General features: G+C 40.1%; 1 protein-coding gene across 1 annotated transcript; it reads right to left on the reverse strand.

Annotated features, from left to right (window-relative positions):
* Positions 1–714: 714 nt before the first annotated feature.
* On the reverse strand, positions 715–8,166 carry LOC108938299 (V-type proton ATPase subunit d 2-like). Its single transcript, XM_018758771.2, has 8 exons — positions 7,910–8,166; positions 6,086–6,257; positions 4,399–4,577; positions 3,632–3,711; positions 2,856–2,933; positions 1,917–2,093; positions 1,570–1,647; positions 715–1,172 (listed from the first exon to the last, which is right to left on the reverse strand). Exons 1-8 carry the CDS (start codon positions 8,037–8,039, stop codon positions 1,011–1,013), a joined length of 1,056 nt encoding a protein of 351 aa, XP_018614287.2. The 5' UTR covers positions 8,040–8,166; the 3' UTR covers positions 715–1,010.
* Between the last annotated feature and the right edge of the window lie 10,110 nt (positions 8,167–18,276).

An 18,276-nucleotide genomic window follows, 5' to 3' on the forward strand; every position in this document is an offset into this window, starting at 1 on the left:
GTTGCTGCGCAACTAAAAATACTATGAGTGGCAACAGTGCTCGTTACATGTTCACGTCGGAATGTTGTTTATACAGAAAACCGAATCACAAGCGAGTTCAGTCAAACTGTCCAGAAGTATTTCATATCGAGCTTAACCAAGTTACTGCAATAAATCTGAGTGTGTATTTCCAGGACATGAACAAAAGTTAAAGTTTTCGATTAATTTTTGTACGCAAAACAATATTATTGCTGTTACTTCTAAAATAGTATATAAAAAGTACTGATCTCTAACTATCTAACTCATTTACCATACTGCTGCTTCATTTTATAAGAAAAACCCTAAACTAAATAATTTGCTCGACGTTTATTGGTCACAAAACAAGTACCAGCAATGTTCAGGACCACAAATGAAGTAAAATTATTATGGACAGCTTTTAAAGAGGTGTCATAAATTTCATGGTTATTACGTTTAATAAATAACTAGTTCACATCTGTCACTTTAACTTAATGCATGTTTATTTTTATGTGCAAGATGCAAAAATGCTATTTGTGAAACATAGCAATTTGAATATATATGTATATAATCTATATACATATATATACATTATATATATATTATATATATAGATACAGCATATTATATATAACATATTCAGTTTATATAATCAGTTCTCAAAAAATTATGTAAATGTATATTTTTTCAACTATTTATGATAATGGGACATGTGGCTTTTGTAAGAAATGGAAAGAGAAATGAGCTGTGTCTTTATATTATTACAAAAAAAAATCCTTGTATGAGTAGGACTCATCTTTTCATCATACACACACTGGAGTAAGTCACCATCAACATTCTGAATGATTTTCATTAAGATAAGGCGAGTGGGATCAGCTTGTCCAGGGGGTTCAAAGGAACAAAAATGCCCTTGGCAGCAGAGCCTCATGAAGGGCCACCATTGTTCATGTGGGGATAAAGCAAAGAGTTGTGTTATGGCGTTATTTTGAATATTTTTTATATGTATTTTTTCTAGTCTAAAAAATGGGGATGTAGTTGTCAATCTTAGACCTCTGTCTCTGTGCAATGCACTCTGCAATCCACACAATGTTCCTGATCTCTTGCTCTTTCAGCTTGATGTAGGCATAAAACAACCCAAAATGAAACTGGTTCAGGAATGCCAGAGTGTTCAGTTTCACCTGAAAGGGCAATAAAAATTATTATATCACATATTGATTAGTAAGAGAAAACACATAGGAAATTATATCCTTCCATAGATTCATATCCTCCATCAACCAAATGTCTTTATTGTGCATAATCTCAACAATGAGTGACATTTGTTAGTAATTGATCCATATTATGGATCAGTTTAAAATAAAGTGAGAATACATTGCTTTTCTATCAACTTAAGAACATAACATAAGAACATAACATTTAATATAAGAAAGTATTAGAGTTTTTTCAGACTTCCATATACAGAGGCATTTAATGGCCATTTAATGTCACAGCAAAAAAATTAAATCATTAAATATTGCTTTGGCAAAACTTGTAGCTCATAACATGAGAAATTTAGCTGTCTAAGGATAATAAACTGACCTCATATTCAAAGAATCTGCCTTCCAGTGTCCTGTCACTGGAACTGTCCCCTGATCCTTCAAAGATGAGCTTGTAATCCTGGTATAAGACAGACACCTGGCATGTTTCAAAATTTTATCCCATTAGCAAAAAAGCATATCTTTTGTATAGGCAAAAAAACACAAACAGATCTACTTTTGAGTACTTTGTTTTTGCCAGTCACACACAGGAAGAGAGAAGAAGCTGTTGCAACAGTCAGCTAATATTCCACTCCTCAGAAACAGGATATGTTGAAAAAGTGCCCCTCCCAGACAATCAGTGAAAGTGTGGTGGTGTGCCAGTCACACATCTGCACAAAAAAAACTCACAGAGTGATGGTCGGCCACAGCTTTGACATGCTCATGGTCTTCGGCACTAGCCAGCATGCGCAGCTCCTCTGGGTTTAGCTTGCCACACGTGGGGTACAGCTGGCTCCTCTCGTCCTGACTAAGGTCCGTTTCAAATGAGTTCACTGTGATGATGAAGGCTCGGCGGTCTGCCTCAAACTGCCCGAAAACAAGCACAAATACGTACTTTTTTGACAATTACCAACATCTATTCAAGATTAGCAAAACAGTGCACACACAAACACACTCAAAGCACATGAGTATAATTTTTATTTATATTTTTTTATTATTACAACAGCAAAAAACGGGTCACAGTGACATACAGAGACAATGGTAACAACAAAGAGTAATTTTGGAACTGCAACTGAAAGTATAAATCAACAATAGCAACTTACTACAATGTTTCTCAGATGTGATAAACTGCCATTGTCAAAGTTCATTGACCAAAAGAATATGTACTTATGAGTTCTCTCTGTTTTTTCCTCTTTTATACATGAACTTAAATTAAAATGTTCTACTAAATGGAAAATCAGTCTGTTTCTAATTCCACTGACAAGTTTTGAAGTCTTGTGTCAGTTATTTAGTTTGTTATCTTTAATAGCAGTAGCATTTTGCAGGTGTGGTCTATGTTTATATTTATCTTCATATATAGATAAGCTTAGTGATGAATTTTCCTCTAGCAGATAAATACATGAACATGAAAGGAAAAGACAGACTTTCAGATGTCAGTGAGGCCTGTAGACATATCACAAGGCTGCAGATCGCACACAGGGTGAAGAGTTACATACACAGAGCCATGGGCGTATTATATGGCAATCTCACTGCTTTCCTCAAGTACTCTAGCAGAAACAAGTTGTCAACAACGGCAGAAACATGGAAACTCATGAAGTAATAAGACACTGAGGTGCACGGCGGGCTCACCTCTAGGATTGGACACACTATTTCCTTGGTTGTTCCTCCATTCTCTTTGCAGAACTTGTGGAATGACTCTAAATAGGACTAACATAACATCATTATCCAGTGTTTATTGAAAAAACATTGTAACATCCTCTGATCATTAATCTCCTTTCATGGAGTTACACTGATGGAGATGGGTCTAAGCCTATGCTGAGGTGAGCAGCTCTGTGTTGTGAGCAAACGTCTGTGTTTTGAAGTCAGCATGCAAGTGTCTCTTTGACTTTGTTTTGCAAACAGACAAGTGTGCAAGTCAATCACAAGTTGTGAATTGAAGAAAATGTAGCAGGAGTGAAAGGTGCAAGTTCCGGAAGTGTTACCAGCTCCAGATATCGCAGACTCATCATATAGACATTAAAATACACATGAAGGTAATTTTTTTAAAGTCCAACTGTCTTATTGTTACGGTATAGCATTTCCATGCTATTCAAATGCATAGAACTCTTTTCTCCTTGCCTTTGTACTATTGTTGTTTGGAGAGTCAGCTAAGAATGAGTGAATTGGAAGTTTTTAAATATCATGTGGTAGCAGATATATAAAGCAATCTTGTTAATATTTCTTGGGGCAGCAGGTAACATAGTGGTTAAGGACACAGACTTGTGACATAGAGACTGTCCACCCCAGGCAAGGCCCTGCTGTGGTATTTTTAGTAAATATGAACTTTTGTTCTCCACAAATGTGATAAAATGCTATTAATGTGTGTATCCCAGTGTTTACGTTTTGTAATACTGAAAATGTAATACCTTATATAGTTTGTTCCTCAAGATCTCAGCATTCATCTCATCCAGGTTCATTTCAGACAGTGAATCCTGAAAAAACTGAGCTGAAATCGAAAAAAAACAACAAAAACAATGTAATTTATTTTAATATGCTTTTTAATGTATCCTGCCTTAATGAAATATTTGTACAATGGCTTGCGGCTGCTTCAGAGTAATCTGGTATGTGCATATCTCATAGGTCATTAATAACCAGTACTGCTTTTATTTATTGCACGTTGTGATGAAAATAGTTTTATTACTTTTATTCTCAGGCCACAAAGCAACAAAGAGACATGTGAAAAGCTAATAAAAAGATTCTACAATATCTTACATTTTTAGTTTCTTATCTAGAACACCAGGTATTAAACTCTTTCTTGTACAAGATGGGACTTTGATATGAAATTGCCCCGCTAATGTGAAGTATCTTTAATAGTATGGTAATCTTTCTTAAAGGTCCACATCAGCCCAACATGGGTTACAAAAAGATACCCCAGTGGAGGTTTTTAAATGACCAATGTGAATGTGAAGTCCACACAGGCTTTATGTAACACATCTAGCCCATGTAGTACCTGGTGCTTACTTACAATGGCCTTGTCTAAATCCAATCTTGGCCCCATTATCAGTACAATTGCACTTTTACTTTGTAGCCCACTTTAAGTCTACATTAATATGTAGGCTCTGTAGGGATGAGAAGACAGATGGGTCTAGATATGTTGTTGAAAGTGTCCAATAGGGCTCCTACTAAGCCTTACCGAGTGGTGTGTCAACCATGATTGCGTTATACAGCTCTGTGGAGTTCTGAGCAATGCTAACGGCTCCCATCTGCTCAAAGTTGCCCAGGGGGTGGCACCGAGGCAGCAGCTCCGACACGGGCTGTTGGTGAACTGCCCCCGTGATGAGAAGTATCACATTGTCTATCATGTAGCTGTAGCTGAAAAGCAACATCAAGATAAACATATTAACCTGTGGTAGATCTATTATTCTCATTCTTAAGAGTCATTCTTAACATACATCAGAACTGATGTATTTAATAAATGATTTTTGAAATGTGAAGCTCTAACTTTTCTATGTATAATGATTTTAAACAGCCGGTAATTATCTGAGAAATTATGTGCTTGTTATTAACCTGAAAAGAAAGGGCCCAAATATGGCCCCAGGTTAAATGTCCTGTCTGACACTGCTTTGAATGTACAGTACTGTACAGGCATCCCTGAATTGATAAACTCACTCTATCCGAATTTTCAACATACTAACTTTTGGCTTTTGATACCCAGTTTTCAATTTCTGGAACAAATAATCAATATAGCAAAGTTTATCCAAAGCATGTCCCAAAAATATAAAAGTCATGTGTCACCCTAGTGAAGCGGAAGTGTAGTAATCTGCTATAGTAAGCACTAGTGTACCATCGGCTGTTTCCTGTTGGTTTCCTGTCTCATGTTCACTTTGTTCAAATATTTTTGTGAAGCGGCAGTGCTAGAATGACTGCTAAGCCTCCTCACTCCTCAACCCACCACAACTCTTCTCTTCACTCGGTAAGTACAGTAACAGTTAATTACAGTAATTTGCCACTTTCATTTTAAATTGTTGCCTGCATTTATTTTTTTAACACACATTGAATTTTTGAATGTTTGCTGCTTTCTACTTGATACAACAAAACAATAAATGTCTAAAACATACTAACAAGAAACATACACATTAATGGCCTCATTAAGTGTTTCATAATCACAGAGTAATTCACATGTCTAGATCTCTCCTTCTGATGATGTTATGCACTTTTGCATTGTTTTCTGAGACACTTAATTGCTTTTGAAGAAAAGCATACCGTATGCTAAATGAATAAATGTAAAGGTAAATGTGTTTAATATCGTGTTGAAATCTTGGGTTGATAGTTATATAGATATTTTACAGGGTTACAGTGATTTTTGGAAGAAATGATTTTGGGGTTTGGGGTAGGAATACATTATTATTTTTCCCATTTGAAATAATGAAAATAAAATTTTGGAATCCAAAATTCTGGTATCTGCATTGTTTTCAGTAATGGATTAATTTAGTAAATTGAGAGATTGCCATACTTATATTCAGGATTCTCAATACTGTTTTTGCTTCTAATCTGTACCAGTTATGCAGTGGGAGGGCAGTAGGGTCTATGGGTTTCCACAGGGTTCTGTCACTGGGCTTAATACATGATTTGGTTTGAAAACAATACTGCTTGGCTTTCCCAGGAAAAAAAAAATTGCCTGTGGGCAATCAGTAAATGTTCATACTGGCAACAGCCAGAAATTGCTCTGTATAAAGGGATTCTGACTGCACAGAAACAAAAACAACCTACAGACCTTAATGCCCTCATTAAGGATATCCATATCCATGTCAGGATATCCCATCTACATGCTTAGAAAATTAAAGGGCGAGAGAGATTGAGGCTCTGGGGGCAATATTCACGTGATGTAATCCAGGAAGGTGGACAGCGGCTGCACAGAATGGGAGCGGAGGCAGCGGAACTCTGTGAACAGCTTCTCTTTCATTTTATCATCAATCCTGGACACGGTCAGATCCTCATTCTCATTGGCAAGGAAGTTCCCATAGTCTGTGCTTTGGAGATGTAGCTTGAGGTCTGTATAAATATAAATACAGTATTTGCATATAGTAGGTTATAATATACACACACACACCATCTGAAACCGCTTGTCCCGTACAGGGAGCCAGAGCCTAACCTGGCAACACAGGGCAAAAGGCTGGAGGGGGAGAGGACATACCCAGGACGGGACGCCAGTCCGTCACAAGGCACCCCAAGTGGGACTCAAACCCCAGACCCACCGGAAAACAGGACACGCTCCAACCCACTGCACCACCATACCACCGCACCCCCATAGGTTATAATATCCTCTGAAAATTAAGAAATGATACCCCTAGGATTTTTTTTCCACTAAATTACAGGTTTGAGTTAAGATGCATAAATGTCACTGTAATAACATCATGTCTCCAGATAATCAAATTTAAAAAAAAAATAATTTAATTTTCCCCTCTTTAGTATAATATACTTAATTATCCCAATAAGTAAATATATTACACTTTAATTAAACCAGGAAACTATATTTCACAGAAACTGAGTGAAAATCAGATTTGTCAGATTAATCTAATTTCCACTGTTTATTCCAAGTAAAGATTATTCATTTCTGGCAGAATTCCCACAGTTCGCTGCACTGTGATCTGTGAATAAATGTATTAGTCTTTAATAGAAGAACTCTGTCGTAAAAGTAAATTCAATCAAAACAAGACAAATATATTTGGGGGTCTTTCTCAGGCAAAGGTGGTTTATTTCTATCCAGTGCCCTCAATTCACAGTCTCCCTTTCTACTGCTTTGTGGTGCTGAATGGTGAATCCACAGGGCCTGACTCATCTGTCACAAGGTTCCCGTCCTTCTGTTTCCCCTCGAAATACGTCTCTTTCAGAAGAAATGGCCCATGACACTGGGGTTTGATATATCTATTTAATCCATGTGTCCCTCCTCTGTTGGGGATGTTTTGCTCGGCAAACTGGGAGACTGAAAGCTGGATACCCTCCTGATCAATTCTGACTACAAATCATGTGCAGATTCACCAGCAGGCAGTAGAACATGAGAGCTTCAACATAGTTATTAGGTTCTTATCTGAAGGAAATCAGTAATTGTTCTCTTGGCACTACATATTGTAGTGTTCTGTTTATCCTAAAACCTTCCACAATAGTTTTAGTTAGCACAGTATATCTTTTTCTCATTGTTTGCTTAATTCATACTTTTATTATTATTGTCCTTTATTTAGCCTTATTTATTCTCTGTACCTTGTCCAACATTTTTTCCTGAACAAGGACATCTGTTCCGCGTAAGATTCCTCTCTCAGAGACATTTCTCAGTCACTGAAGACCACGTCAGTTATTTTAAATATGCTAATGTTATATAATGTTCCATAACATGAGTAAATATTCTAATGTTAAATAAGCAGGTTTATATTTACCCAATTATGAAGTAGGGTATTCTTTCTGGAGCAAGTACCTTGACTAAGATTACTACAGCAAGAGTGAGTTTTTAACCACAGACATTCAGACTGCATGCAACAGTCATAACCACCTGCTACCTCACAAGTGACTTACATTTTTTTCTGTTTATGTTGCTGGATATCTAATGTGACCACTTTAGGTCAAGTATTACAGATGAGACCCTTCCTGGGACTGTAACTAGCAACCCTTACCCTTTACCACTAGACCTTCTCCTGCTTGATTCCTCTTACCCTCCAGCGTTTCACACTGTGCCAGGTTGATGTAGTCCACCCGTTTCAGGATTACAGCTTTGAACCCACGGACAAGCCCCTCCAGGTATCCGTTGTCCACGTTGAAGCTGAGCTCTGCACATCCAGACATGCTGAAGTATGTGTGTCTGACTGTCCCTCAGTACACTGGTGTGTTCTCCTCTCCTACTCTGTGCCTTGACCAACTTTTGTCTTTTCCTCACCATGTGCTACAGGGTCATCTGCTATATTTGAGCTTCCCCTCTGATTTTCGGAGGAATTTCCAGAGTCACTCCAGACCACTTCAGTGTGACACAGTTATTTTCAGCCACACTGACGCACTAGAACCAAAAAAATGTAAATGACAGCTTAGGATGTCTAGATGTCTGCTTTTTTCTTGAAGCTATATTTCATTCAAAATGGTATTAATTTTAACTTTTACATTCAAAACTGTTTACCAGCAGATTTTATTTTTCATTATTTACAAGATTATTTATTTTTCAGTATTTACTTTAATTTTGATGTGCACTGTAATTGAGGACCAGCAGAGGGAGGCTTGAGATCTACAACTGCAATACAGTTTACTTAATTTCTTGTGCAGGTTTGTGCAGAATTAAAGTGCTCCTTACCAACAACTTCAAGACTGAAAAATTTAAAATATGAAGAATTTTACAAATATTCTATTCACAGGAATGTTTATGGATATATTTCAGCTAAGTAAACATGTGGACTAAAGTCTACCAGTCACTCTTAGCTGCTTTTCACTCTGCTGTCTCTTCAGCTAAAACCTCCTTGTACCACAACACAATAGTCTGCATCTAAAAAAAAACCACACAGACTCTTTGCCACCTTCTCATCCCTTCTGTGTCTTCCGCCAGCTCCTTCTTCCTCTTCTCTCATTGCTGATGACTTTGTTTTTCAGAGACAAAGTCAAAGCAATCACTGACAAGTTCTCAGGATCACCCAGCTCGGTTCATGCTGAATCTCCCTGCGAAGCCCTTCTCTCCAAATTTAAGCCACTCTCTGAATCTGAAATCTCTGACCTCCCGATATCGCGCAGAGCCACCACCTGCTCGCTTGATCCGATCCCATTGTTACTCCTACAGAATATTTTCCCGCAACTCTCCACCTTCATCTTTAAGATCATCAACTCCCCGCTCTCCTCTGACTGTTTCCAGCACGGTTCTCGGTTCTGGCTCTGTTGTGGTGGAATGACCTTCCCCTTTCACTCAGAACTGCAGAAACTCTGTCTACCTTCAAGAACGGTCTAAAAACTCACCTTCTCTGGACCCATTTTGCCCAAGATCTCTCCAGCTCATGTATGGTGTAAATGTTCATACACTGTAACTTCATGAGCATCCCCAGATAAGCCTTTATACAGCCGCTACTCTGGCATTGTATGTGATTGTTTGTGTATCTTATTATTAAAAAAAATAATAATTAAAAAAATTGGAAGGAGGTTATCAGGATTTAGGGGTGCAGTGGCGCAGTGGGTTGGACCGCAGTCCTGCTCTCCGGTGGGTCTGGGGTTCGAGTCCCGCTTGGGGTGCCTTGCGGCGGACTGGCGTCCCGTCCTGGGTGTGTCCCCTTCCCCCTCTGGCCTTACGCCCTGTGTTGCCGGGTCAGGCTCCGGTTCCCCGTGACCCCGTGAGGGACAAGCGGTTCTGAAAATGTGTGTGTGTGTGTTATCAGGATTTACCTCTCCTGCGTTTTATGCACCTACTCGAGTGATGAACATCGGTTTATCAAGTGGAAAGTAACAAACTAGGTTTACTTAAGAGTCACATGTCTGCAGCCATGTCTCTTTCTCTTAATGTAATGCACAAATTGTATTTTTGTGTTGAGATGTACGTTGCTTTAGAGAAAAGCATCTGCTAAATGAATAAATCTATATGTAAATGTACTATGGGATAACAACCTGCCAAGAGAATGCCCTGTCTCAAACAGTGTTTTTCCAGAATAGGCTCTGGACAGTCAGTTACTGAGGAAAGCTGGATATGGTTTTAGTTTTACAGACAGGTTTGAGAACTTGAAAAATCTATTTAAAGCACAAGTACAGCACATGGAATCAGAAGATCTAACAAATGTAAACCATATGTTGTGTATGCATGTGCTTAGAGGAGCTCTGCGTATATGTTTCTTGCTGGTTTAGGACCTCTTTGCAGTACTTTCCGTATTTGTTTCCATTATTTTTACATTATCTTCATTGTCATGTCCAATGCAGGGTCATAGTGATCCAGAGTTTATCCTGAAAGCATAGTGCACAAGGGAATGGGAAGTCAGTCCATTGCAAGTCAAACACACTTAGTCAGGCACTCGCATATACACAGAATGTGGGCAATTTAGGGTCAAAATTTATCAAAACTACTTGTATAATATCCAGCCTCATGTATAGATATGATGTGCATTCTTTTTTTGGGAAAATGACCACTGCAGTATTTAGGGCTGTCAGTTTTCAGTGTGAATGTTCTCGGTTCAAATGTCAAGTCTTGATGTAACCTAATGAAGTGAGAGATGATGAGCAGTGCAACTTTATAGTCCTTCCTTTAGCTTGTTCAATCTAAAATTTATCTGTGCCATATTGAAGGTTGACTGCATTGTACAACCATAATTCCGAAACAGTTGAGACAGTACGGAAAATGCTAGTAAAAACAAAAAGGACAGATTTGTAAATTTACTTGGACTTGCTTGTCCTGGGTGTGTCCCCTCCCCCTCCAGCCTTACGCCCTGAGTTGCCGGGTTAGGCTCCGGTTCCCCGTGACCCCGTATGGGACAAGCGGTTCAGAAAGTGTGTGTGTGTGTGTGTGTGTGTGTGTGTGTGTGTGTGTGTGTGTGTGTGTGTGTGTGTGTGTGTGTGTACTTGGACTTGTATTCAAACAAGTTTACCTAATCAGCTGTGCTGTTTTTGAAGATATATGCTTATTCTGAAATTCATGCCTGCAACACAACCCTTCCATTGTTTTTGTTGGAATACAAGTCAAAGTAGATTTATTTTTTACTTTAATACATTAATGCCCAGAACAAGAATACACTCAGTGGATGAACATTTTCTTTGAAATTAGGCCTCTTTCCAGCTCAGACATCCATGGTCTTTAACATGCTTCTCTGAGACAGTATGAGAGAAATTATCTTTCAGATCTGGAGTCCATGGCATCTGACTCCTAAATTCACCTAAACACATCCCAGACTACTTGAACAGAATGTCTGGAACACTCACAGCACAATGCTTGCCATGATTCTCCAAGAACCTTTTGTAAATACCATATTAATGAGTAATAAAGTGACCCGTTACATCTTTCAGCCAAGTCACAAATCATCAGCTGATTAAAACCAGTCATGTATAGGATGGCAAGCAACTGTAAATAATTAACCAGATGTAAATCATATAGTTACCATTATATTTGTTTACAATAATCAATAATCTTAAATCAGTATTAAAGGAAGTACAACTATTGGCAAAAACTGTTACATCTCTGCTGCAGTAGTTAATGCTTGTCTGGGCAGTATGGTGGCACAGCAAGTATCACTGTTGTGTCACAGTAACTGGATGGTGCGAAAGGATGCAAGTTTGACCTTTGTTTGTTTTATGTAGAGTTTGCATATACTTTGTCCCTGTGTTTGTCTGGATTTCTTCCCAAAGTCCAAATAGATGGGTTTCAGTTGAACGGGTGATTCCAAATAGTATGTTACATTATTCTGGTGTACAGATGAATTATTGACCATGGGTAGTGTACTGTAGTATTCTGTAAGTCACAAAGGAAAGGTGTCAGCAAAATACTACAAAGTATTAATTTTAAGTCACTTTAGAGAGAATGTGAATTAAATTTTAAAAAAATATATAAGACACTCAGGCTAAGGCAAAATTAATGAAAATCTTGTGACACCCCTCGAAACTTTCAGGGGTCTGGTTAAAAAACACTTTATAAAGTGTGAAGTACTGCAGTTGCCTGCGCACCCTTCCTGGTCACATGATGTAGAGTCACACCCGGTTCCTGTTGGCTCCTCTGCACACTGTGTGACTGGCGTGTGAACAGCAAAGAGTGCCTTATGATTAAACATTTTGTGTGTGTGAGACTTTCTTTTTCCTGCACATGACTGGTGAATCAGCCTCTATATTAGAATTTGGACTGTGAGGAAAGGTGTGGTTTTATCCATCCATTCCATCCATTTTCTCAACCACTTAGTTATTCTAGGATCGTGGTGGCAATAGAAAGAGCAGAGAAGCCTGTCCCTGTCCCTTGCAACTTCCTCCAGGTCAACTCGGGGGATCTCCAGCCACTCCCAGGCCAACTGGGAGATATAATCTCTCCAGCCGGTCCTGGGCTGATATCGGGGTCTCGTCCCAGTTGGCCATGCCCGGTATACCTCCAAAGGGAGGCACCCAGGGTGCATTCTTACCAGATGCCCGAACCACCTCAACTGGCTCCTCTCAATGGCCAAACTGCTCATCCTGTCATGGAGAGTGAGCCCCAACATCCTGTGGAGAAAACTCCTTTTAGCCGCTTGTATCCGCGATCGTATTCTTTCAGTCATTACCCAGAGTTCATGACTACAAATGAGGGTAGGGACGTAGACCGAATGGTAAATACAAAGCTTTGCGTTATGGCTCAGCTCCCCCCTCACCACTACAATCCGGTACAGTAAACGCATTACTGCTGCCGCTGCTCCCAGTCTACAGCCGATTTCACGCACCCTACTCCCCTCACTCATGAATTAGACCCCAAGATACTTAAACTTCTCCACCTGGGGCAAATTCTCTCCCCTTACCTAAAAGGGGCATGCCATCCTTTTCCGTGAGGGAACCATGGACTCAGACTTGGACGTGCTGATCCTTATACCAACCGCCTCACTCTCAGCTGCAAACTGTTCTAGTGCGTGCTGGAGTCATCCATGTGATGGTGCCAAACCAACATCATCTGGAAAAAGCAGAGACATCACCTTCCGGCCCCCACACAGAATGACCTCCTGACCTCGGCTGCGCCTTCATATCCTGTCCATGACAACCACAAACAGGAGTGGGGACAAGGCACCACCTTGGCGAAGTCCAACACCCACACTGAACGGGCTTGACTTAATGCCAAGTATGCGGACACAGCTCTCACTCCGTGTGTACAGAAACCAAATGGCCTGCAGTAGTGACCCCAGCACCCCATACTCCTGAAGCACCTCCCGCAGAGTTTCTCTGGGAACACGTTCGTAGGCCTTCTCCAAGTCCACAAAACACATGTAGACTGGATTAGCAAACTCCCATTCCCCCTCAATTATCTGTGAAAGGGTAAAAAGCTGGTCTACTGTTCTGCAGCCAGGATGGAAACTGCATTGCTCCTCTTCAGTCCAAGGTTCAACTATAGGCCGGAGTTTCCTCTCCAGCACCCTGGCATAGACTTTCCCAGGGAGGCTGATAAGTGTGATACCCCGATAGTTAGCACACACTATCCGGTCCCCTTTCTTAAAGAAAGGAACCACCACCCCAGTTTAGTTTGCCGATTCAAAGGCGCTGTCCCCGAGGTCCATGCAACACTGCAGAGGTGTATCAGCCATGACAGCCCCAGAACATCCAGTGCCTTAAGTAGTTTCAGGTGAATCTCATCTACCCCTGATGCTTTGCCATTGTGGAGCTCTCTAACTACCTCAGTGAATTCCACTGGAGAAATGGACTCTGATACCCCAGGAGCCTCTGGCCTTGACTCCTGTAAGGGAGGCATATCTCTCATTTTTAGGGGTTTCTCAAAGTGCACCTTCCACCTCCCAACAATGTTCTCATTTGAGGTCAGAGTTCCTCCACCTTTGCTGACCACAGCTTGAGCGAAGCTCCTCCAACCCCTTTTCAGCTGCCGGATCATTCTCTATAACCTCTTTGAGGCCGACCGAAATTTCCATAGCCTCTCCAAACTCCTCCCATGCTCTGGATTTTGCTTCTGCAACTGCAGCCACTGCCACCTTTTTCCTGCCGGTGTCTATCTGCTGAGTCAGGAGTCCCTAGAACCAATCAAGTCCTAAAGGTCTCCTTCTTCAGCTTGATGGCTTCCCTCACTACCGATGTCCACTAGTGGTTTCTTGGGTTGTTGCCCTGACTTGTATCAACAAGCTTTTGGCCACAGTTGCGCCTGGCTGCTTCCACAATGGAGGTTTTGAACAGGGTCCATTCAGACTTCATGCCTCCTACCTCCTCCTGGACATGGGAGAAGTTCTCACGGAGGTGGGAGTTAAAATCATTCCGGACAGGGTCCTCTGACAGTCATTGCAGGCATGCCCTCATTATATGCTTGGATCTACTGAGTCTGTCAGTCAGTATTCCCCACAATCTGATCCAGCTCACCACCAGATGGTGATCAGTTGACTGCTCAGCACCTCTCTTCACCTGAATGTCCAGAACATGCAGCCTCAAGTCAGATGAACTGACTAAAAAGTCAATCATTGACATTTGGCCCAAGGAGATCTGGTACCAAGTACGCTGATGAGCATCCTTGCTTTCAAACATGGTGTTTGTTGTGAACAAACCATGGCTAGCATAGAAGTCCAATAACATTTCACCATTCGGGTTTAGATAGGGCAAGCCATTCTTCCCAATCACCCCACTCCAGATTTCCCAGTCATTGCCAACGTGAGTGTTGAAGTCCCCCAGCAGGAATATGGAGTCTGGAGGTGGAGGCCTGTCCAGAACCCCACCCACTCTCTCCAAGAAGGTTGAATTCTCTGAACTGCTGTTTGGTGCATAAGCACATACAACAGTCAGAGTTTTCCTCTGTGCAATCTTAAGTCACATTGATGCAACCATTTCATCCACCGGAACAAACTCAAACCGTATGGCAGCCAGCTGGGGGCTTGTGAGTATTCCCACACCTGCCCAGTACCTCTCATCCTGTGAGTTTGGTTCCAGAGTCAACACAGTGAGTGGAGGTGAGCCCAGCTATATCTAGTTGGTTTCTCTCAACCTCCTGCACCAGCTCTGGCTTCATTCCCCCCAGTGAGGTTACATTCCATGTGCCAAGAGGCTATGTGCCACCCTGCCCCCTCCTGCTGCCTAAAAGGCATTGCACCCGATCCCCATGCTGGACCTTGCTGGTGGTGGCCCACATGGCCTCTAAATGTTGCCTTTTCGGACAGTGCCCGGCCGAGTTACATGGACTGCCCGGCCACCAGGTGCTCACCCAGGAACTATACCCCCTGGCTTGCCTCCAGGGGTAGGTCCCAGTGACCGTATTCCGGGCAGGGTCAACATTGACTTGTTTACGTTCGCCATAGGGGTTTTTCAGATCGTGTTAGTTTGGATCTTCACTTTAGACCTGGTTGCCATGGGTGATCCTAGCAGGAGCATACTGCTCCTGATAATATAGCTCTGGAGATCCCTAGATCACGCAAGCCCTTCCACCACAAGGTCCCAGTCCAGGAAAGGGTTGTGGTTTTAAGCAATAGCAATCCTTGGGAAGAAGGTAACTTGATCAGAAATCTTAGCATATATGCAGCATGTATTTCTTTTTAAAGTGCTTAATTACCACATTCTGCCATTTTAAGAAATGCAGAGTCAACTCGGGTTTTTTTAACTTTCATAGTTGTTTCTTTCGCTAGATCAGAGTAACCAAAAAATAGCAAATCTGTATTAATGCATTCCATACAGCACTAAATGTTTCAGTTCAGGAAAAAAGTCCATCTCTGCAAGTTTGATTCCCTGACTGCTGTTGTTGTCATGAACCACGTTGCAGCCTTTCAAGTTCGCAAATGACGAGACCGACTCCTGGATTTCTAATAAAACGTTACATTTAATTAAAATACCAACAAATATCCGTCTCTCCACTTGTACACTCTGAGGCAGTACACTCCTTCTCTACTTCTTTTTTTCATTTACGCAAAAAGACCAAGGAACGTAATTAACGTATGGACATCTAGTGGCAGTTCTATAAATCGCATTTCAAATTATACAATTAAACTCAATGCCAATCATTCATCAGCAATTACAAGTTGACAACCAAATACAAACAACACCTTTCCACACAACACCAACTCAAACAATAAAAATACAACAACTACATTGTTTTAGTGTTCTATACTATCCTTAAGCACAGCTCATTACTTATTGTGTACTGTGTGTGGGTTATTGCATGATCACTCTCTGTGGAGTGATGGAGCACAGCCTCTTACTTGTGATTTAGAAACTGTAAACACTCAGGAAAAAAAAAAAAAAAAAAACATTTTACATCCTTTTTTGCATTATTTTTTCTACTGCTGCAAAATGGTCAAAAAGTAATTGCAGCTGTGATATATTTAAACAGATTATTATTTCTGTAGATATCTATCTGTGCAATTATGTATTACATATTATCTATTATGTTTTATGTAACAAAAATAAATTTGTCATAATAAAAAATATATATTGGAAGAATGTGTAATAAAAAGAATATACTCTTGGCCCAAAAATGTACTAAATCTACAAGCAGTCTTTTCTAAAAGTATTAGTTATCACTTTGTATAGTCAGAAATAACTACAAAACAAATAATATATATACCTAGAACACTGAAAACTGAACAATATAAGCCTTCCATTGACTTCAGAATTTGAGTATTGTCAAGGAACTATTGAAAAACCATCCAAAGAGCTTTCAGCTTAAGGGAAGTAGACATTCCCCACCTGGAAACCAAAGACAAAGACAGGACAGGACTGGTCATGCGCTGGTCGCTACATGCACAAGTTTATTATGTGTGGTGAGATGCTGAAAGACAAGGCTGCTCAGAATAAACTGGGCCTTTATCAAGGTGAATCCAGCAGTGTCAGGCACTGGTCCCACAGCAGCATGTAGGTGAAGGGCTCTTGTGGTGTGGCCAGCAGGGTCTGAGATGTAAGCTTGAAGTTGTACCCGGGGATGAGGCCCTCTAGATCATTCTGTGGCAACGGCGGTCCAGCCTCCTGCAGTAACAGATGGTGTTAAAGAAGTGGCAGTGGCAGATGGCACATGGGCTGCAGCAGACTGTATGTGGCGTGCAGCTCTGGGGACAGTGGCGAGAAAGCTGTTGCTGCCCATTACTGGAGATCTGTTGGCAATAGACACATGATGCATTCATTCTATAACAGGGGTGTCAAAGAGTTCTTGCTAAGCCACTGCACTAAGATCACTTCAATTTCCCCATTTATTAATCTATAAATTCAATTTTTAACAATCCTGACATAAAAATAGCTGCTTATCATACCTGAAAACATTATCTGGACTAAATAAAATGAAATAAAATAAAATTAAAGAAAATAAAATGAAGCCAATGTTCAGCTAATCACTGAACCAAATATGCCAGACAAATTCACTAGAAAATTACCATATTTCTAAATACCATAAATCTAAAAAATGCTACCAGTTTTGTGTAGCAGTAATTAATGTCAAAAGAACTTTAAATAATACAGCCATTCTTCTTCTTCTTCTTATTATTATTATTATTATTATTATTAATAATAATAATTTAAATTAATAATTTAATTATTAATAATAATAATAAAAAATCTGCTGTTTTAGTTGTGATATTAATCAATAGCTGAGATTAGCTGAGAGTACCAGTACATAATTCTCATTTTACAATTTTAATGTTATGTTAGAAGTATATTTTCCGTGACAAAGAATAGAAAATCTGAAAGATTTTACACAGTTACTATGTGTTAGTGGTTTTTATGTCCACTGATCTACAGAAATATTAGAATACCACCTAACCAGCCGTAACTAACCGAATGAGGAGCTGATTGTTGCTGAAGTCCTTGTCTGGCAAATAAGATCTTTGAATTAAAATGTTTAAAACCACCTGTAGAAGAAACACTCAGTTATAATCCCTCAAAGGGAATATATTAAATGTATAGGAAAACAGAATAGAACTTAAGACACATACATTCTGACTCTCAGGGGCAAAATATTCAGATGTCTGTGCCCCAAAACCAGCTTGCTTTTTTTAGATGAGTTCTAAAAAGCATAAATCAGAAAAATGCTAACCGGAAGTGAAACCTGGAAAGAAGACACAATATTATGAACTTTTTTCTTCAGAATAAAATGCACTGGATAAAATGACATTGAATGGAATCCTTCCTTAGTTAAATAAGCTGAAGGACTTGGTGTTCACTCTGGTTTTACATCATTTCTGCAGATTCTTTCCTGAAGCAATCCATTTCCTTAATAAAGTCAACTAGCTCCCAACCACTTCTGTTCATGTGATAAATCTTTTCTATATGTGCACTATATCCCTTAACTGTACTCCTCTTTGCATACTGCCTTCATCTCCCCACTGCTGTCAATTCCAGTACTGTGTATTATTTACTTCACTTCTTGTGTCTGCAATCCAGTTGTTTATTACTTGCACACAGTGACTGCATTGTACATTGTCCTTGTCTTGCCCTTCACTGT

Source organism: Scleropages formosus, chromosome 10 (genome assembly GCF_900964775.1).
Source record: "Scleropages formosus chromosome 10, fSclFor1.1, whole genome shotgun sequence".
In the NCBI taxonomy this organism is placed as follows: domain Eukaryota; kingdom Metazoa; phylum Chordata; class Actinopteri; order Osteoglossiformes; family Osteoglossidae; genus Scleropages; species Scleropages formosus.